General features: G+C 42.0%; 2 protein-coding genes across 2 annotated transcripts in view; both read right to left on the reverse strand.

Annotated features, from left to right (window-relative positions):
• The window catches only part of LOC126427980 (platelet glycoprotein V-like), a 34,170-nt gene extending 32,306 nt beyond the window's left edge, over positions 1-1,864 (reverse strand). Inside the window, exon 1 of the mRNA XM_050089865.1 lies at positions 1,646-1,864. Coding sequence (XP_049945822.1) covers positions 1,646-1,864 — 219 coding nt within the window. The remainder of the gene's footprint in view (positions 1-1,645) is intronic.
• LOC126428110 (uncharacterized) overlaps positions 1-23,015 on the reverse strand; it is a 78,775-nt gene that overhangs the window by 44,187 nt on the left and 11,573 nt on the right. The window contains exon 2 of the mRNA XM_050090014.1: positions 1,646-1,840. The gene's annotated coding sequence lies outside the window, so the exon portion shown is untranslated. The remainder of the gene's footprint in view (positions 1-1,645; positions 1,841-23,015) is intronic.

Below are 23,015 nucleotides of genomic sequence, written 5' to 3' on the forward strand. Positions count from 1 at the left end.
ATTTTATTTTTCCAGTATTTAGCTACCGCTACGGCTTTGTCGTTGGCTTGTAGCAGGTCACTAAAACTGCAGGGCTCCGGCAGTAGTCGGCACATGAGCAGATGTGCCTCGTCTTGTACCTCTCCGCATCCGCAAAGAACGTCGTCATCCTCAGTCAGCAGTCCCCACTTGCACAGATTAGTTTTGCATCTGGGTACACCAGCCCTCAGCCTATTTAGTGTTCTCCACACTGTGTAAGGAAGTTTGTTTCCAGGTGCCATTTGCTCTTTTGGTATTATCTGCAGTGCGGTTTGTTCATTCTCCCATTTACGGACTCTATTATCTTCCTGTGAACCGTCAAGGATCTTGGTTCTTGCAATAAAGCTATTTCAAGACTTTAAGCCTCCGAGCCTGAGTGGCCTGCCCATTCAGTGGGTGTCGAGAATCTGTTTCTTTCTTTGTTCTCTCAGCGTCTGCTGCCACCTGCCTTCTGATCTTGGATGGGGCAATTCCAGCAAGTAGGTACAAATTACCCGTTGGTGTGGGTCTGAGACAGCCTGTAACAATTCGCATTGTCTCATTTACACTTACATCAACCTGTTTAGCATGTGCAGATGCTTCCCATACTGGCGCTGCATAGTCTGCTGCAGAAACACACAGAGCAAGTGGTGATGGTTGAGCTCCCCATTCATAGTTTGTCAGCCTGCAGATGATGCTATTCCTGGAGCAGACTTTAGCCTTGGTGTTTTGGCAATGCTGCTTGAAGGAAAGCGTTCTGTCGAGTACAACCCCCAAGGTATTTAGGTGTTGGACAGTGCTTTAGCTTCTTACCTTGCCATGTAACGTCGAGCTCAACTCCAGCATCTCTATTGCGCAGGTGGAAAGCACATACTTGGGTCTTGTCAGGGTTTGGCTTGAGGTGATTGGCGTCGTAGTATCGAGCCAGTTCTTCAAACGCTCTAGAGAGATTTCCAGATGTTGCATCAAAATTGGACCCCTGGACCACCACAGCTGTGTCATCAGCATATACGAACAGTCTTGCATCTTGAGGTATAGGTTGGTCATTAGTGTACACATTATAAAGGATGGGAGAAAAGTACACGTCCTTGTGGTAAGCCATTGTTCTGCAGTCGCCATCCACTGTTCTTGCCATTTAGGGAGACATAAAATCTTCGATTCTGCAGAAGACTACGAATAACCACCGTCAACCTACAGTCCCCTGTGAGGTGATATAATTTGCGCAATAGCTTTCTGTGGTTTACCGTGTCGTATGCAGCAGTAAGATCTATGAAAGCTGCTCCAGTTATTAATTTTTTTTTCAAACCCATCTTCTATATGTTGCGTCAGATTAAGTATTTGCCCACAACAAGATCTTCCTGGTCTTAAACCGGCTTGTTCCTTTATGAGCTTTCCATCTACAGTTTCTGCCACCCAGTTGAGAATCATCTGCTTCAGTAACTTATAGAGATGGCATAGAAGTGACACTGGTCTTTAGCTTTTGGGGTCCTTTATCTCCTTGCCAGGTTTAAAGCACCAAATCAAGTTAAATGCACCTAATATGAAAAACGTATGTTTTCAGGAGTGTCATGATACTTTTGACCACATAGTGTAAATACTGCTTTCTTTATATGACTGGTTGTAATGCCTAATGGTGATGACAACCTACCTCCTGCAGCAGCCTGTTGGCCTTGAAGGTGTCCACGTGCAGCGCCTCGATGTGGTTCCCGGATAGCTTCAGCTGGGTGAGCAGCGCGTTGTGTCTGAACAGTTCAGCGGGCAGTCCGTCCAGCTGGTTGTCACTCAGGTCCACCGCTGACAGGTTGCGATTCGCTGCGAACGTGTCTGGTAGCAGCTGTGACACCTGCAAGCAAACCCAAAAACCCATGGCTTCCAAAAAGTGCTGTGTGGTGCGAAATATTCTATAGAGGAATGTGGTGAGCCATTGTTACTGCCTCAACGAAAGCAGAGAAGTTGATGAGTAACTTACCACAGCCTACAAAAATATCTGCCATCACCAGCCGACAACAAGCTAGTAACGTGTAACACTGCCTCATGCCATGATTGGACTTCATTTCGGTGCGGAAGCGATTCGACAAGGATTTCATGGGATGCCATTTCCGGCTGAGACCATTCGCTGGTGATAGGTCCCAAAAAATACCAAATTGAGGTATGTTCATTGCTACTGTTCCACAGAGTCACAGACAATTTCTATGGGATTAAGACTGGATGATTTATTATATTCCATATAACTCCAGACATTTTATGTGAGATTAAGATCCAGCGGCCGACTTGGATGGCCGAGCGGTCCTAGGCGCTACAGTCTGCAATCGCGCGGCCTCTACGCTCGCAGGTTCGAATCCTGCATCGGGCATGGATGTGTGTGATGTCCTTAGGTTAGTTAGGTTTAAGCAGTTCTAAGTTCTAGGGGACTGATGACCTTAGAAGTTAAGTCCCATAGTGCTCAGAGCCATTTGAACCATTTTAAGACCGAGTGATTTAGCAGGCTAGTATAAACGCAATGGGGTGCCTGAGTGTTCATCAGACCAGGATCGTACGCATGCTGCCCTAGGTTGGTTAGTTAGTTTCATGTTGCATGGATCATTTTGCATGATGTGGAATGACATTCATATCTCAAATTAATTTGTAAATATGGTTAAATGCTGAACCTCTACAAGCGTTTTTTAATGTAAGATGGCGTTAGTAATTTCCACAACCTATTACACATTACAGTAACAGAAATTCTTCTATAGAGTGAAAATAGTTTTCAAGTTTGTTTTCAAATTTCACTTTGCTCTGTGTCAGAAATTTTGTATAACTGAGTAAGTGATGAAATATTTTAGTTGCTGCATTGTGCACTCCTTTTTTGTGCTGATGACAACCTTACTGTGGAGTAATGAAGGTCATTTTCCTTCTGGTATTGTAATAATGTACATGATCGTCCATTTTAACTGTAGTGGGTTCTTTACAACAAACTTCATGAGGGAATACATATAGTGTGAAGCAGTAGTTAGACTTCTCAACTCCTTAATCAAACGTCTACAAGATGGTCGTGGACGAGCAGCATATATTATTTTTACAGCACGTTTTTGAGTAGTGAACCCTTTCTTTCTTAAAAATGAGTTACCCCAGAACAATATTTCATATGACGTTATTGAATGAAAATATACAAAGCATGTACATACACTTGCTGATTTGCCTCTCCCCAAGATTTTCATTGGTTCTAAGTATAAAAGTGGCTGACCTAAGTTGTTTTAGGAGTTCCAAAATGTGTTTTTTCCAATTTAAACTCTCATCAATATGGACACCTAAGAATTTTGAAGTTTCCTCACCAAGAGTTACACTTCTTATTGGTGTAGTACCCATAGATTTGCAGAACAGAATCTGTTGGGTCTTTTTAAAATTAAGAGTGAGACCATTCACAGAAAACCATTCAATAATACTTTTAAGAACATTGTTTATTATTTCTTCTGCTTCTGTACATATGATTGGATCGATTGCGACACAGCGGTCATCTGCCAAAAGAACTGATCCCCGTTGTTGTATATTAGATGGAAGATCGTTTGGGTACGTGAGGAACAATAGTAGACCTAAGAATCAGCCTTGGATAGCCCATATGTGATTAGCCCCTAGTCAGGTTAATGTTCCTAGACTGTATTAGTTGATTTACTAACTACAACTTTCTGCAATCTTTTGGCTAGATATGACAGTGTCCATTCTATTGCTATACTATCAGTCCCACAAAACATTAAATCGTCTAAGAGAATACTGTGATTCAGGCACACAATAGGTCATACAAAATACCAACTGGCGGTATTTTATTGTTTAATTGTAGTATTATTTGGCGAGTGAACATGTAAACGGTGTTCACAGTACAACAACTCTCCTTAAAACCAAAGTGTGACTCGCTGACGATAATATTGTTGCTCAGGGTAGATACTGTTCTAGAATACATCACCTTCTTAAAAAGTTTGGAAAATGATGTCAGCAGTGAAAGGGAATGGCAGTTATTCAAATCTATCTTATCACCTTTGTTAAATAGGATTTTGACAACGTTATATTTCAGTCCCTCTGAAAAAAAGCGTTGAGTTTATAATGCATTACATATTTCAGATAAAGTCAGGCTTTTATTATATGGGTAACAAATCTTTAGTATTGTATTGTAAGTAGCATTAAAACCAGATGAGCTTTTATTTTTGAGCCAATGTGCAGCTTTCTGAATTACAGAAGTAGAAGTTTGTTATAAATTCATATGATTAAATTTTGTGAGTTCTCTTGAACTGTTTGTACCTATATTTTCTAATGTATTTAAGAAATGATTATTAAATGTACAGGGTGATTCAAAAAGAATACCACAACTTTAGGAATTTAAAACTCTGCAACGACAAAAGGCAGAGCTAAGCACTATCTGTCGGCGAATTAAGGGAGCTATAAAGTTTCATTTAGTTGTACATTTGTTCGCTTGAGGCGCTGTTGACTAGGCGTCAGCGTCAGTTGATGCTAAGATGGCGACCGCTCAACAGAAAGCTTTTTGTGTTATTGAGTACGGCAAAAGTGAATCGAAGACAGTTGTTCAGCGTGCATTTCGAACGAAGTATGGTGTTAAACCTCCTGATAGGTGGTGTATTAAACGTTGGTATAAACAGTTTACAGAGAATGGGTGTTTGTGCAAAGGGAAAAGTTCTGGACGGCCGAGAACGAGTGATGAAAATGTAGCACGCATCCAGCAAGCATTTGTTCGCACCCCAGGAAAATCGACTCGCAGAGCTAGCAAAGAGCTGCAAATTCCACAATCAACTGTATGGAGAGTCCTACGAAATAGGTTAGTTATGAAACCTTATCGTCTGAAATTGGTTCAAGCACTGTCTGCAGCTGATAAGATGGATCGGCTGCCAGGCAGCCCGTGACAGAGCACTTCATCACTGGCCTCCAAGAAGCCCTGATCTTACCCCCTGCGATTTTTTCTTATGGGGGTATGTTAAGGATATGGTGTTTCGGCCACCTCTCTCAGCCACCATTGATGATTTGAAACGAGAAATAACAGCAGCTATCCAAACTGTTACTCCTGATATGCTACAGAGAGTGCGGAACGAGTTGGAGTATCGGGTTGATATTGCTCGAGTGTCTGGAGGGGGCCATATTGAACATCTCTGAACTTGTTTTTGAGTGAAAAAAAACCTTTTTAATACTCTTTGTAATGATGTATAACAGAAGGTTATATTATGTTTCTTTCATTAAATACACATTTTTAAAGTTGTGGTATTCTTTTTGAATCACCCTGTATTTTGTAGCAGTGACCCATCATTTACAGCCCTTCTGTTCAGTTAGGTAGTGATGTTATCCTGTCTGTTCTGTCTCTCCTTTCACTACATTCCATATAGAGTTAAGTCTGTAGTCGAAATTACTGATTTATGACTTTGTGTCATTGCTGTTGTCATCTTGGAAGATGGAAGTATCTACGTGCTATTCATCACGAAGATATAAAAGATAGGGCAACATTTAATCATTGAGAATTTTGAAACAACATAACAGAACTTGTTCACAATAACCTGAATGAATGGGGTGAAATTATGGCACGAAAAATACCCTCAATACACCGCAGATCCATCTCCAGTAGGACCTGGACCCTCCTCTCACTGTGGGCTGAGCGCCTCATTCCGGCATCGGCACGCTCCATGCATCGCATCATCTGAAGAGCAGGGAAATCGAGACTCATTGCTGGAAAACGTTTGAAGGTGAAACAGTAGTTGGGAAGTAACACGTGGCGATAAGTTAGCAAATAGCCATTAAAGCTGCAACGCTAGGAAGAATAGTAGATAACGTAACTTGGGGATACAATAACGTGTGATGTGAGCAGTGACTAAATATGTCAGCCATTTGGATGTAATCTCACTTGACATCGGGACGAAGTGAGCTCGTATGATAGACACAATGACGTCTCTCCGTGCTGGACCACCTCTGTCCCAGAAATCATCAACTGCAGTGCCTGGCGAGCCAGTCTCTCGGAGGACAGAGGATAGAGGTCTGGAAATTGTGTTGGCCGGGGCAGTGCTGTAGAGGCTCCTCTACCGTGGTAGGTCGTGACTGCGCGGGGAATATGCGGTGTGGCGTCATCTTGTTGAAAGATAACTCCTCAAAGACGTCAAAGATAGGTCACAGCCATCTGCGTTGTTGTTGTTGTGCTCTTCAGTCCTGAGACTGGTTTGATGCAGCTCCCCATGCTACTCTATCCTGTGCAAGCTTCTTCATCTCCCAGTACCTACTGCAACCTACATCCTTCTGAATGTGCTTAGTGTATTCATCTCTTGGTCTCCCTCTACGATTTTTGCCCTCCACGCTGCCCTCCAATACTAAATTGGTGATCCCTTGATGCCTCCGAACATGTCCTACCAACCGATCCCTTCTTCTCGTCAAGTTGTGCCACAAACTCCTCTTCTCCCCAATTCTATTCAATATCTCCTCATTAGTTATGTGATCTACCCATCTAATCTTCAGCATTCTTCTGTAGCACCACACTTCGAAAGCTTCTATTCTCTTCCTGTCCAAACTATTTATCGTTCATGTTTTACTTCCATACATGGCTACACTCCATACAAATACTTTCAGAAACGACTTTGTGACACTTAAATCTATACTCGACGTTAACAGACTTCTCTTCTTCAGAAACACTTTCCTTTCCATTGCCAGTCTACATTTTATATCCTCTCCAGTTCGACCATCATCAGTTATTTTTCTCCCCAAATAGCAGAACTCCTTTACTACTTTAAGTGTCTCATTTCCTAATCTCATTCCCTCAGCATGACCCGACTTAATTCAACTACATTCCATTATCCTTGGTTTGCTTTGGTTGATGTTCATCTTATATCCTCCTTTCAAGACAGTGTTCATTCCGTTCAACTGCTCCTCCAAGTCCTTTGCTGTCTCTGACAGAATTACAATGTCATCGGCGAACCTCAAAGTTTTTATTTCTTCTCCATGAATTTTAATACCTACTCCGAACTTTTCTTTTGTTTCCTTTACTGCTTGTTCAATATACAGATTGAATAACATTGGGCAGAGGCTACAACCCTGTCTGACTCTCTTCCCAACCACTGCTTCCCTTTCATGCCCCTCAACTCTTATAACTGCCATCTGGTTTCTGTACAAATTTCGCTCCCTGTAATTTACCCCTGCCACCTTTAGAATTTGAAAGACAGTATTCCAGTCAACATGGTCAAAAGCTTTCTCTACGTCTACAAACACTAGAAACGTAGGTTTGCCTTTCCTTAATCTTTGTTCTAAGATAAGTCGTAGGTCAGTACTGCCTCATGTGTTCCAATATTTCTACGGAATCCAAACTGATCTTCCCCGAGGTCGGCTTCCACCAGTTTTTCCATTCGTCTGTAAAGAATTCGCGTTAGTATTTTGCAGCTGTGACTTATTAAACTGATAGTTTGGTAATTTTCAGCTGCTTTCTTTGGGAATGGAATTATTATATTCTTCTTGAAGTCTGAGGGTATTTCGCCTGTCTGCGTTAACACATCAGAAATGTAATGGCTGAGTTCACATCTTAAGCGGCCGATGTGGGGGAGCTGTTCTAGGAGCTTCAGTCTGGAACTGCGTGACCGCTACGGTCACAGGTTCGAATCCTGCCTCCGGCATGAATGTGTGTGATAGGTTAGGTTAGGTTTACGTAGTTCTAGGGGACTGATGACTTCAGATGTTAAGTTCCACAGGGCTCAGAGCCATTTGAACCATTTCAAGATCACATATAGGCGGAGAAATAACTGATCGTGGTCAGAACAGGGTAGGACAATGTTGTGTATGACGTCGCATGCAACGGTAAGGAGTGGTGGTCTGTCTAGTGGTGTGGCAACTGTCATCGAAGGAAAGGTGAGCAGGAGCAGAAACGATTAGTGAGGAAGTAACACAGCGAACAGAAGACACACTAATAAGCCAGAACATTATCACCACGGACCTACTATCGATTAAGACGTTCACGCGTCCATAGTCACCTGGCAGGGAATGACTGCTAGCCAGACACACCCACAGTGCATGTGGTATCAGTGAGCAAGCTGTCCACGTGTAGAACGTGGAAGGATTGTGATCAATCTGGTCTGACCGAGGGCAGATTGTGATGGACTGGACACTCAGCACGAACATTTGGGAAACCGAACGACTTGTCAGGTGTTCGAGGAGTGCTGTGGTGATTGTCTTCAACTGATGGGAGACCAAGGTGAAATCAGATCCAGTCGTCATGGCATTGGGTCGCCACCCTTCTTCCAGATGTCAGATGTCGTAGGCTGAGCAGACTGGTAAAACAGGACAGGTGGTGAACTGGGGTGAACCTAACATCAGGCTTTAATGCTGGGCAGAGTACAAGTGTGTCTGAGCATACAGTGCGCCGAACACTCCGAAAGATGGGCTTCCACAGCTGGCGACCCATCAATGTGCCAGTGTTAACACTACAACATCAGCAACTACGACTGAAATGGCGGTATGACAAACGGCACTGGACGTTGGCGCACTGGTAGAGGGTTGCATGGTCTGATGAATCCGAACACCTTCTCCACCATGCCGATGGTAGGTCGCGAATCCCTCGTCTTCCAGGGGAACAGCTCCTTGACACCTCTTCTGCAGGACGGAGACAAGCTGGCAGTGCCTCGATAATGCTCTGGGGAACATTCATGTGGGCATCCATAGGTCCAGTGGAGATCGTATAAGGCACCATGACGACAAAGGAGCATCGTGCATTGGTTGCAGACACCCGCTCAAGACCATCATGTTTCCTGACAGTGTAACAACAACAACTGTACATATAATAATTTTTTTCTTCTGATTTTCGTTAAATTAGTGTAATCGATGTTCTGATTTCATTTCTTTTTCTTTTCATGCCATGATGTTAAAGGAACTGTAACCAATTTTCGATGTGAATATTAATGTTTATGTCAAATTGCAAGCAATATTATAACAAAATGGAAATGTAAGAAATGTTGAAACTGTTGTAAGATGTTAAAGTTGTATTTATGCGCCTGGTCCATACGTAGGCAATGTATTAGGATATGTGGAATGCAAAACCTTTGGTGAATACCCTGTCTGTAGGGGAGCGGTAAAAGGTGGATGGCAGGCGAGCGCGGGAAAATGCACACGGGCGCGGCACGGCACAACGGGCTCAGCGGTAGTAGTCGGAGTTGGGCATCGGTCTGAGAAACACGCTCTGGATCGAGGAAGCTCTCCTGGAAAACGTGATTTCATTGAGCCTCGGATGTGCCGTTTCCGACGACTATACAGCATGGCTATATTCCATAGGCACTAAATGGAAAAGTATTGCGACGCTAAGACGAAGCAAAGTGCCGATACATCAAGAGCCAAAGCTGTGATTGTATGTGTGCTTTGCGCCTCGCCATCTCGCCGCCCGCCAACCACCGCATCGATACGAACAGGTTGAAACTTTTAGTACTGTATTCGTGTGGACCAGTGTTACTTTTGTTCCTGACTGTTCAATAACAACTTAACTTTTACCAGAACTGTCCTATCATTTAATCATCCTCATCACTAACCTAGACAGGGTCCTTTCCACATGTTGTGCAATCCGAGTGTCCCGAAATGAAGATTTAAAGTTTATGTTAATAATAATTACTTGCAGACTTAGCTATGTTAGAATGATGTTTAAAGAACTGTTTTGTTAATGAATCTATAGGTAAATAACAAAGGTCTGACAAAGTGGGAAGATAATTTTGAAATTGGTTTAGTAATGAAGTTTAATTATTTTGAGGCAGATATAATGGTATTTTAAATGAGCAGGAAATAAGATAAAAAGAGTAGTAATTCATATTTTGGAAATCTTGAGTGCTTAATGCTTTCAATAGTTAATAGTTTCAATACAGTGATCATAACAGATTCAGCCCCCCCCCCCTTTTTTTATTCATTTGAATTCTGTACTGTTCTAAACTGATTAGACCAGTAAAGTTAAAGCCAATATAAAACCCAAAATTTATCAGTGTTTTACATTTATCAAAATTGACATTGTGTGTGTGTTTCGAAAGTGCTATTTCTAGGATAGCCTATGCCCGATTTTAATCAGATCAATAGACAGTACGAAGTTTCGTAGCAAACCTTATAGTGTAATGTTGTGTATTTATGGTTTATCCATATTGGTACAGAAAGTGAAATTATCAGTTCAGTAGATTTTCTGGTTCTAAAATTTACCATATTATGCGGTGTTACTACGTGTTGTTGTGCTCAAACGTACATCAACTTGTACAGGGAGGAAACTCAGTTAATGCCTAATTAGGCTGGCGACCGTATTATTAACAAATTGGTAACATCTTTTGTGTTGTTTCTCGTCCGTCCTGACGTGTAGTTGCATTTCGGACTTGCTTGACGTATCATTGTTATTACTGAGTGGGTGTAAGTCTGATTTGCCTCCATTCAGGTACACGCGGTCAACGTATATACAAAAATCCTTTTCTCTTAAGGTGAAGCCCGTCAACTTACTATAGTACAGGCTTAAAAAAGTATCGTGCGCCCGAGCGTAGTGGCATATTTCAACAGTGTGTCATGTCACCAGGCCAGGAGTGTGATGGAGTGGTTCGAGGAACACAGTGTCGAGTTCCAGTTGATGTGCTGGCCGTCCATCTCGCTAGATCTCAACCTGATTCAACACATCTGAGATGTGACTGAACGTGGTGTCAGAGCTCATTGCTTCCCTTCCCGGAGTCTACAGGAGTTAGGTGACTTGTGTATGCAGATATGATGCCAAATCCGTCGAGCGAGCTACCAAGGCCTCACTGCTTCCACGCCATGATGTGTCACTACTGTTATTCGAGCCAAAGGTGGACATACAATCTACTAGGCAGGTGTTCATAATGTTCTTGCTGGTCAGTGTGTACTTAAATTGTATTTCTCCAACTGTATCATAACTCATTGCAGACAATGTGGCAAGAATCAGGGTCCAGCGATTACAACAACTACAACAGTGGTGATGGAGCCTGATATGGCGCGCGCCGCTATCCTGTGATCTTGTTCAGAGCGCGCCCTGTAATCGACTATAGTTCGCTGTCCTGGTGCGGGTGGCACTCCGGTGGTGATTTGCTATGACGTCGGTGGCGTGTGTTTGCGGTGGCCGGCGGAAAGCGAGAGTGTAGTTGGTTTTCCGGGACTGCACATAACGTGAAGTTCGGTCTGCCTGACCTGCTGGTGACTGGCGCTAAGGCTGTTGTGCCTCGCAGTATGAGCAGAGTGGTCTGGGGCGGAGGCGACTCGCCGCTGTGCTGGCCATGCGGTGGGGATTAATTGGAGTCGGCGTACTTGTTCTGCCTGCCTGTCTGATGTGGAGGTCCGGTGGGGTCCTGTGATACTCTGGCCCGGAGACAACTAGTTGCTGAATTTTGGAGTCGTCTGCCAGGTTAGGGTGTGGGCTCGGTTGGCTCTTCAGATTTTCCCATGGAAGCTTCAGCAGCGATTTATGAACTTCATTCTGATGTGGGACGGCGCTGTTGGAAGTTTTTGCTGTGTGTGTGTGTGTGGCTCGTTATGATATTTCTTGATACTAATTTATTTGCTCAACTGCAGTCTTACCCGGAGTTGCGTTCATTTATGGTAGTATATTTGGAATTCGATGTGTTAGGTAAAGTCTGCCTAAGAAGGGCGGTTTTATACAGTATTTACATAGTGAATTGCTGCTGCTTGGTATATGTGGTCTTGTGGGACCTGAACAACACGACCTAGTCAATTTGGTTGTGTAACAGCATTTAGTGGTATGTTCTGTATTTTTCTCGCTGTGTTATTATTAACTTGGTGGAATAGACGCGTTTGGTGTCGTTGAGGCACTTCTAAGACTGTGGTTTGACTATTCATGTGCGCTTGGCTTTTATTGTTTCGTTTTAAGAAGCGATAATTGCTTGTAGAGATTTGTGTGTGTTGGCTTCCGGTACTTAAGAGCGCCCGAGTTAACGGCGCTATGGTTATCATGTGCTGTCGGGATGTTATACTGTATTTTTGAATTTTATCTTGTGTTGATATTACGTGTCGTGTGTTACAGAACATAACCAAGGTGCGTAAGTGATGGGCAGTTGTGGGAGGCATGTCGGGGAGCTCTCAGCGGTTTATTTCGGGGACCGTTTCTAGTGGGAAGGCTCCGAAGTGTTGAGAGCTCGCTTGTCTGTGATTGCGTTGTCAGTTGCCCTCGCCCTTTGCTTGTATCAAATTATTTTGTTATTATATTTATTGGTTGTGTGTTGCGCTTCTTTCATTTTACGGTGCCAAGCGCCATTATCTTTCTCAAAGTCTTTTTTTATATAAATCATTTTAAATTGTAATGCCAAGTTAACTTATTATTGGATTATGTCTTTTGGGTAAACTCTAAAAGCACTATTGTAAAAAAAGGTTCTTGATTTTATGGCGGCAAGCCGCCGTTATTGTTTTTAAAGCTCACTCTTTTAACCATTTGTCAAGTTCTGTAAGTTATATGAATTTGTTGTTATTTAAAAGAGTTTAGTATTGGCAATTTAATAAATTGTGTACAGAGTCTGCTGTTTGGATATTATTGTGTGGAACTCCGGATCTCCTTGGATAGTTCTCCTGTATGAATACACATTTGAGAGCCGTGAGTAGCATGTGTCTGTGTAGCTTCTTGTAGCAATGAGGCTCCGAGTGCGAATGCACCGCATCGCTTACGCCAGCGATGCTCTATCGAGGCGTGAAGTACAGAGCTGCTGGAGGCGTGGCTCTGTGGATGCGCACCATTGGGTCCGGCTGATTTCACGCGACCGCTGTCGGCATCGGACAGAAATTTGCAATTCCGGTTCCAACGTAATGGGGCCCATCAGGTAGCATCGATACATAATACTTTAGACATAAAATTCAGGGCTGCGGCTCATGGTCTAGAGGCTAGCGTTGCTACCTCTGGATCACGGTGTTACGGATTTGATTGCTGGTCGGGTTGGGGATTTTCTCTGTCCGGGGACTGGGTGTTTGTGTTTTCCTCATCATTCCGTCATCATTCATGAAAAGTGGCGAGATTGGGCTTTGTTAAGATTGGGAAAGTGTACAGGCGCCGATGACCGCGCATTTGAGAGCCCTACAAACCAATTATCATCATTATCATCATCATCATCATAAAACGTAAGTCTTAGGATGTCATTCCTGACGTTATTTGCCTGGAGCATAGCGTTGAGCCTTGTAAGGAAGTGAAACGTGGACAGGAAACACTTCAGGAAAGGAGAGAACGAAAACTTTTGAAGTCTGGTGCTACAGATATATGCTGAAGATTGTATGGGTAGACAAGTACCGAAGAGTCACTAACTCCAACTGTGAGGAAAAGGATTTGCTAACGTAGTGTACCTAAAACACGAGATTGGTTGAGAAGACACGTCTTGGATCCCTAGGGATCGTCAGTTTGGTCATGGAATGAACTGTGAGGGAAAAAAACTGCAGAGAGAGACTGAGGGGCCGGCCGCGGTGGTCTCGCGATTCTAGGCGCTCAGTCCGGAACAGCGCGACCCCTACGGTCACAGGTTCGAATCCTGCCTCGGGCATGGATGTGTGTCATGTCCTTAGGTTAGTTAGGTTTAAGTAGTTCCAAGTTCTAGGGGACTGATGACCTCAGATGTTAAGTCCCATAGTGCTCAGAGCCATTTGAACCAAGAGACTGAGGAATGACTATATTAAACAGATGCAAGTGGATGTAGGTTGCAATATTCAGATATACTGTTGTTGTAATCATGTTCAGTCCAGAGACTGGTTTGATGCAGCTCTCCATGCTACTCTACCCTGCGCAAGCTTCTTCGTCTCCCAGTACCTACTGTAACCTACATCCTTCTGAATCTGCTTAGCGTATTCATCTCTTGGACTCCCTGTACAATTTTTACCATCCACACTGCACTCCAATACTAAATTGGTGATCCCTTGATGCATCAGAACATGTCCTACCAACCGATCCCTTCTCCTAGTCAAGTTGTGCCAGAAATTCCTCATCTCTCCAATTTTATTCAGTACCTCCTCATTAGTTACGTGATCTACCCATCTAATCTTCAGCATTCTTCTGTTGCACCACATTTCGAAAACCTCTATTCTGTTCTTGTATATTTATCGTCCATGTTTCACTTCCATACATGGCTACCATGCAAATACTTTCAGAATTGACTTCCTGACAGTTAAGGGTATACTCAATGCTAACAATTACTCTTCTTCAGAAGCGCTTTTCTTGCCACTGCCGCTTCAGTCCAGAGCCCCGCGGTTGCTACAGTCGCAGATTCGAATCCTGCCTCGGGCACGGTTGTGTGTGATGTTACTTAGGTTTACATAGTACTAAGTCTAGGGGACTGATGAACTCAGATGTTAAGTCCCATAGTGCTTAGAGCCATTAGAACCATTAGCCTTGCCATTGCCAGACTACATTTTATATCCTCTCTACTTCGACCACTATCAGTTATTTTGCTCCCCAAATAGCAAAACTCATCTACTACCTTAAGTGTCTCATTTCCTAATCTAATTCCCTCAGCATCGCCCTAATTAATTCAACTACATTCAATGATCCTCGTTTTGCTTTTGTTGATGTTCATCTTATATCCTCCTTTCAAGACACTGTCCATTCCGTTCAACTGCAATTCCAAATCCTTTGCTGTCTCTGACAGAATTACAATGTCATCGGCGAACCTCAATGATTTTATTTCTTCTCCATGGACTTTAATTCCTACTCCGAACTTTTCTTTTGTTTCCTTTAATGCTTGCTCAGTATACAGATTGAATAACATCGGGGAAAGTCTACAACCCTGTCTCACTCCCTTCCCAACCACTGCTTTCCTTTCATACCCCTCGACTCTTATAACTGCCATCTGGTTTCTGTACAAATTGTTAATAGCATTTCGCTCCCTGTATCTTACCCCTGCCACCTTCAGAAATTGAAAGAGATTATTCCAGTCAACATTGTCAAAAGCTTTCTCTAAGTCTACAAATGCTAGAAACGTAGGTTTGCCTTTCCTTAATCTTTCTTCTAAGATAAGTCGTAGGATCAGTGGAAACAAGTATGGTTATTTTTAATGGAACCGTATACTTTTCGTAACTGCATTCAATAGCTCTTGAATAGCTAATTACAGTGATACGGCGCTTTTTGAGTCCTTTGGCAAAAGAATCTGACGAAGGTATTAAAACTGTAAAGCAATGAGACCACAGTCGGCTACTGCGGTGTAAACACCGCCAAGTAGAACTCTCGTGCTGGGCTCCGTCGTTATATCCAGCAAGACAGCCTTTCGCTTAGCTGTAACGGTATATCCTACAGGCCACAGATACAGACTCGGGAATAATACTTGCACATAGAACTAAGACATACGCTAGCTTCCAGCGTATCAGATGGAGCTTAGAAAACTTCATTCAAACCCTCACCATTGCTGATTACTTGTCAAAGCCGAAACAGAAACATCGGTCGGTCAGCGAAGATGAACTAGTGGTCATGGCTCTTAGGTTAGGTATTTCAGAGCCCATGTTTACTGGATTTTTTTGTTTTTGTTTCGAATGATCGCTCCTGTCATATCCCTGAAAACCCGTGGACCCCCTGTACAGATTTCGTTTTTCTTTTGAACAGAAGAGTAGGATCAACAATCATGTGAAAAATTGCAGACAATCAACTAGCTAGTACAAAAGTGTGCGGCTGGCTCTTTCCAAATTGCTATGACGATTTTTCATTATGGTATTAACCTGTAGTTAGCAAATTCTGACTTTAGCTTCCTTGGGTCCTGAAATACCTCTGCACCTATTGTTGTTGTTGTGGTCTCCAGTCTTGAGACTGGTTTGATGCAGCTCTCCATGCAACTCTCTCCTGCGCAAGCTTCTTCATCTCCCAGTACCTACTGCAGCCTACATCCTTCTGAATCTGCTTAGTGTATTCATCTCTTGGTCTCCCTCTACGATTTTTACCCTCCACGCTGCCCTCCAATACTAAATTGGTGATCCCTCGATGTCTCAGAACATGTCCTACCAAACGATCCCTTCTTCTAGTCAAGTTGTGCCACAAGCTCCTCTTCTCCCCAGTTCTATTCAATACCTTCTCATTAGTTATGTGATCTACCCATCTAATCTTCAGCATTCTTCTGTAGCACCACATTTAGAAAGCTTCTATTCTCTTCTTGTCCAAGCTATTTATCGTCCACGCTTCACTTCCATACATGGCTACACTCCATACAAATACTTTCAGAAATGACTTCCTGACATTTAAATCTATATTCGATGTTAACAAATTTTTCTTCTTCAGAAACCCTTGCCTTGCCATTGCCAATCTACATTTTATATCCTCTCTACTTCGACCATCATCAGTTGTTTTGCTCGCCAAATACCAAAAGTCCTTTATTAATTTAAGTGTCTCATTTCCTAATCTGATTCCCTCAGCATCAACCGACTTAATCCGACTACATTCCATTATCCTCGTTTTGGTTTGGTTGATGTTCATCTTATACCCTCCTTTCAAAATACTGTCCATTCCGTTCAACTGCTCTTCCAAGTCCTTTGCTGTCTCTGACAGAATTACAATGTCATCGGCGAACCTCAGAGCTTTTATTTCTTCTCTTTTGTTGATGTTCATCTTATACCCTCCTTTCAAAATACTGTCCATTCCGTTCAACTGCTCTTCCAAGTCCTTTGCTGTCTCTGACAGAATTACAATGTCATCGGCGAACCTCAGAGCTTTTATTTCTTCTCTTTTGTTGATGTTCATCTTATACCCTCCTTTCAAAATACTGTCCATTCCGTTCAACTGCTCTTCCAAGTCCTTTGCTGTCTCTGACAGAATTACAATGTCATCGGCGAACCTCAGAGCTTTTATTTCTTCTCTTTTGTTGATGTTCATCTTATACCCTCCTTTCAAAATACTGTCCATTCCGTTCAACTGCTCTTCCAAGTCCTTTGCTGTCTCTGACAGAATTACAATGTCATCGGCGAACCTCAGAGCTTTTATTTCTTCTCTTTTGTTGATGTTCATCTTATACCCTCCTTTCAAAATACTGTCCATTCCGTTCAACTGCTCTTCCAAGTCCTTTGCTGTCTCTGACAGAATTACAATGTTCTCGGCGAACCTCAAAGCTTTTGTTTCTTCTCCATGGATTTTAATTCCTACTCCGAATTTTTCTTTGGTTTCCTTTACTGCTTGCTCAATATACAGATTGAATAACATTGGGGATAGGCAACAGCCCTGTCTCACTCCCTTCCCAACCACTGCTTCCCTTTCATACCCCTCGACTCCTATAACTGTCATCTGCTTTCTGTACAAATTGTAAATAGCCTTTCGCTCTCTGTATTTTACCGCTGATACCTTCATAATTTGAAAGAGAGTATTCCAATCAACATTGTCAAAAGCTTTCTCTAAGTCTACAAATGCTAGAAACGTAGGTTTGCCTTTCCTTAACCTTTCTTCTAAGATAAGTCGTAGGGTCGGTATTGCCTCACGTGTTCCGACATTTCTGTGGAATCGAAACTGATCTTCCCCGAGGTTGGCTTCTATCAGTTTTTCCATTCGTCTGTAAAGAATTCGTGTTAGTATTTTGCAGCTGTGACTTATTAAACTGATTGTTCGGTAATTTTCACATCTGTCAACACCTGATTTCTTTGGGATCGGAATTATTATATTCTTCTTGAAGTCTGAGGGTATTTCGCCTATCTCATATAGCTTGCTCACCAGATGGTAGAGTTTTGTCATGACTGGCTCTCCCAAGGCCGTCAGTAGTTCCAATGGAATGTTGTCTACTCCTGGGGCCTTGTTTCGACTCAGGTCTTTCAGTGCTCTGTCAAACTCTTCACGCGGTATCGTATCTCCCATTTCATCTTCATCGACATCCTCTTCCATTTCCATAATATTGTCCTCAAGTACATCGCCCTTGTATAGACCCTCTATATACTCCTTCCACCTTTCTGCTATCCCTTCTTTGCTTAGAACTGGGTGCCCATCTGAGTTCTTGATATTCAAACAAGTGGTTCTCTTTTCTCCAAAGGTCTCTTTAATTTTCCTGTAGGCTGTATCTATCTTACCCCTAGTGAAATAAGCCTCTACATCCTTACATTTGTCCTCTAGCCATCCCTGCTTAGCCATTTTGCACTTCCTGTCGATCTCATTTTTGAGACGTTTGTATTCCTTTTTGCTTGCTTCATTTACTGCGTTTTTATATTTTCTCCTTTCATCAATTAAATTAAATATTTCTTCTGTTACCCAAGGATTTCTATTAGCCTTCGTCTTTTCACCTACTTGATCCTCTGCTGCCTTTACTAGTTCATGCCTCAGAGCTACCGATTCTTCTTCTACTGTATTTCTTTCCCCCATTCGTGTCAATTGTTCCCTTATGCTCTCCCTGAAAGTCCGTACAACCTCTGGTTTAGTCAGTTTATCCAGGCACCTGGTACTGTTGTTGAATTTAATGTATTACATCACGTCTTCCAGTAAAACAATATTCATACACTGTGTCCCTCTTCTATGTCCACGAAAAATTTCGGAGCGTCAGTTGAAACTGATTACCCTCTGCCGATCTACCTACAAGGAAAGTATTTATTTAACGTCTGTGTGGCAACCCAGCTCCCGATCCACCTACAAGGAAAATATTTATTTAATATGTGTGTGTGGCAACCTAAGAAAAAAACTACCGATACTAAGACCAGCACTGGAAAATGCATTCTTTTGTAATTATCTGAAAACAAAACTATTAGTTTCGCGTTTTTAAATTATTGATTTTTAATTGCTTAGTGTACAAAATTATTTCCAAGGATTGTAAGTTTTTACTATTTCCTCATTTGAATTTGTCAGTTGTACCTCGTTTGTTTCAGTTTAGCATCAATTCCAGGCATTGCAGTGCTCAACATTAAATTCTTCCTCACTCATGGTCTGGTGGCTAGTGTTGCTACCTGTGGATCACAGGTTCTCGGGCTCGATTCCCGACCTGGTTGGGGAATTTCTCTGGCCAGGGACTGGGTGTTTATGTGGTCCTCATCGTTTGATGATCAACCTCATTACTCGTGACAGTGGCTAGAGTGGACTGTGAAAAAATTGGGATTTTGTACGGGCGCTGATGATCGCGCAGTTGGGCGCCCCGCGAACCAATCATCATCCTAACCCGTTAGATAATAGTATTGGTTGAAAACAGTCTTGGTTGCAATTTTAGTTTTTTTTGTTTTTGATCTATGCGTTTCACCTTATTTAGGGTCCGCCCCCGGTAGCTGAGTGGACAGCGCGACAGATTTTCTCCGCTCAGAGACTGGGTGTTGTGTTGTGTTAATCATCATCATTTCATCCCCATCGACGCGCAAGTCGCCGAAGTGGCGTCAAATAGAAAGACCTGCACCAGGCGAACGGTCTACCCGACGGGAGGCCATAGTCACACGACATTATTATACCTTATTTAGGAATCTTCAGGTTGATGTTAATTTGGTATTTCTTAGAACGATCCTTTAGAGAGTATAGCCAAAGGGCATCGCCGAATACATCAGGCCAACAATGCCTTCGTTAAACTCAGTAAAAACTTTCTAGATGAGTTTAACGAAGTCGCGATGTTGGCCTGATGTATTCGACGATGCCCTTTGGCTACACTGTCTAAAGGATCGTTCTAAGAAATACCAAAGTAAGATCAACCTGAAGATGCCTAAATGAGGTGAAACGCGTAGTTGAAAAATAAAAAACTAAAATTGGAACCAGGACTGTTTTCAACCAATACTGTTAAGCACTGGTTCCCTGTATCCCACAGATGGATTGGAAGAATTTCGTTAGATAATAATTTTATTAGAAGAAAATCGCAGACTTCAGTTTGAAGAACATTGTGAGACAGTAATTCATAAGTAGGAATTGTAACGTTCCCTGGCAAACTCACACATTAACAAACTGAAATTTATTTGTACCATATACGCCACTCTGAGCAATTTGTATATAATGTAATTATTTAACAAAAAATATTATTGAATTTTGTGTAAAAGACATTTGTTATTATTGTAATATTTTTTGTAGTAATATTCTCTCTGTATTTAGGATGGTAATATTTCTATATTAAATATGTAATTGAGAAATGTGTCAATATCTGAGATATCAGAGATAAATTCAGCCAGAGGGAAATAATGTCGTGAAATTACAAAGAAATGTTAATAGTCAGCAATACTATAAAAGCACAATGCACTATGTATTCTTTGGTCTTCCTCGTTTAGAGCTGAAAGCGGTATGAAGCTGTATCGATGTATTTGGTGAATGGGTAGACTTCTTTTGTCTCTGTCTAGATTTAGCCGCCATTAGAGGAGGCGTTACAAATTAATGTGAGTTCAATTATTGTTTGATCTAAATACATCAGAATTTATCAAAAGTGTGTATTATTAATGTAAATTAGCTTGCCCATGTCATCTATAAAATTTCTTTTAAGAATTTTCAGCATTTTTAGCGGTGTTGCTGGGCTGTGCCGCGACCGATCGATTTGCAGCGGCGGCACATTTAAAAAATTGTTCCGCTAAAGGTAAAATCAACCAAACCCGTAAATCGGGAACAGATAGATAAACATTAACAGTGAACTGAGAGAATGTTCTTCTTTTACAGCGATCCAGAGACTGACTGAGATTTTAAAAATAGTTACACATTTGTGCATTCTTAGACGGATAGTTAATGTTGAAATCTAACAATTTTGGTTCTTTCAAATAACTTAAATGTATAGCGAAGTAGGTTTGATCAGTGATAATTAAATGTCGGCTTGGTAATAATTAACCATTTTCTGCTAATAGTGATAATCTTGTGTTCAAAAGCTAACGCCGGGAAAGAATTCAGTAAAAATATTTAACAAAAAATCCACTGCATTTGGAAAATGTGTGCCAAGGCCGAATGATGTAAAGGACTTAATTCTCAACTGAATATTCTTAATCAGTCAATATGAGTTCACGTAATTTTTAAATGTACGTAATTCTTTTGAAAGTGAATTTTTTTATTACCACACGTAAATAAGAGAGAGGTTCTACAACAAAGTTCGCACGCAAAGAAAGTAAGGTAAAGAAAATTAACTTAAAAGCAAATTTTATTCTTTAACGAAATTTACAGCAATTTCGTTAAAGAATCTGACGAGCTTCTGAATGTCAAAAACATTTTAAATGTGTCTCTGATTCCGGGTTAAGCTGAAGGGCATTGAGTTGGAAGGTCTATGAAAAACGGCAGATAATGCTTCACATTGTACTAATTAGTTGTAATATAAGTCTGGAAAAGCCTGTACACATTTCTCTGACCACCTGGTGAAAGCCAGGGTAACTGCAGATTGTAAATCATGTACCAACTAAATGAACAGGGACTCACACAGGTAATTCTTACCTTACGAAGGTACTGATAAAAAACGCTGAGAAGGAGAGAAAGATTCACTGATAATCTATAACGTTTATGAAAATCAGTTCACAGCTATATTACCTGAAGGTCAAGAAGAATCTGTTCATGTTTAGGTTACGGTACGTCTTAGCACTATTTCTAAACAGTCAGGTCACATTAATGCAATCACCACCTAAGTTCGATGTCAACGTGCCATAACCTCTCACATCTGGCATGTGGGAGCACTAGCAGTCGCGGGGAACCGGAAAACAGTGCTATCATTGAAACTTCCTGGCAGATTAAAACTGTGTGCCGCACCGGGACACGAACTCGGGACCTTTGCCTTTCGCGGACAAGTGCTCTACCATCTGAGCTATCCAAGCACGACTCAGGCCCCGTCCTGACAGCTTCACTTCTGCCAGTACCTCGTCTTCTACCTTCTCTAGTGCTATCATTGTCGTAATGCGGAAATGGAGCGATCTACCCGCCTTCCAACAGGGCCTGATCATTGGCTTTTGGGCCAAAACTGGAAGCATTTCAGAAACGGCTAAGTTTGTAAACTGTTCGCGTGCCGCCGTGGTTAAACTGTACAGTGCATTGCAAAATGGCGCTATCGAAAACCGGCGCTGAGGCAAATGCGGTGCATCATGGGACAGAAGTGACTGAGGTGAACGACGGCTGCAGAGATGTGTACAGGAGAACTGATGGGCAGCTGTTGAGCAAGTGGTTATTCAGATGAACCAAGGGACTACCAACACACTCTCCCCAATGACTATTCACAGAACGTTGCTGTGTATTGTTCTCTGTCTGGTTCATGCACGCTTGCTGACTGCTTTTGATCAGCGATGGGGGCTCGAACTTTAACGCCAATATCACAACTGGACTCCACTGAGTGATGGCAGGTGGCCTTTTCACATGGCCTTGAGGCCCTGCAAGAACCGTCAGAAGGGTGCACGTTGGAGGAGGGGCCTTATGGTATGGGGAATGTTTTTGTGGCATTCCATGGCGATCTCGTCATTCTGGAAGGCACAGTGGGTCAACATAATTATCCTTGACCATTTATGAAGTGTCGGCAGAAGTGGCGACATCGTGTAGTTTGAGGAGACCGAAATGCACGCTATAAGCTCACGCAGGCTGGCGTGAGGCCTGAAACAGGATACGTAATGAATGCTATAAAGAAAAGTACGTAGCTTCTGGAATACTTAACTTTAATTCATAATTGTAGAACATCGCTCTTGATGATACAGAAGTATTATAGCAATTGCACAATTTTGGTAAACATTTTTGGAATACAGTGATCAATTAATTGTTATATTTAGATTAAAGTTCAGTCTTGATCACGTTATGTCTGTTTTAATGAGTAACCGGTTTCGGTTTTTTCTATAAAACCATCATCAGACCTGCGAATAAATTTTAAGAAATACTAGATACCAATCTTTAAATGAATGAAAAAGTCTAATGATGTCAAAATTTTTTAACAAAATAAAATGAAATTAGTTATACCCATTGGCTCCCTTGGGTTGGTAGGTGGAGCTCTCCTTGCTGCTGTGCAGTCAACTGACGGTTATGAGAGCTGAGCACGAGCTTAAATATTTTAAGCTCGTGCTCAGCTCTCATAACCATCAGTTGACTGCACAGCAGCCAGGAGAGCTCCACCTACCAACCCAAGGGAGCCAATGGGTAATTTCATTTTATTTTGTTAAAAAATTTTGACATCATTAGACTTTTTCATTCATTTAAAGATTGGTATCTAGTATTTCTTAAAATT

This window comes from Schistocerca serialis, chromosome 12, assembly GCF_023864345.2.
Source record: "Schistocerca serialis cubense isolate TAMUIC-IGC-003099 chromosome 12, iqSchSeri2.2, whole genome shotgun sequence".
In the NCBI taxonomy this organism is placed as follows: domain Eukaryota; kingdom Metazoa; phylum Arthropoda; class Insecta; order Orthoptera; family Acrididae; genus Schistocerca; species Schistocerca serialis.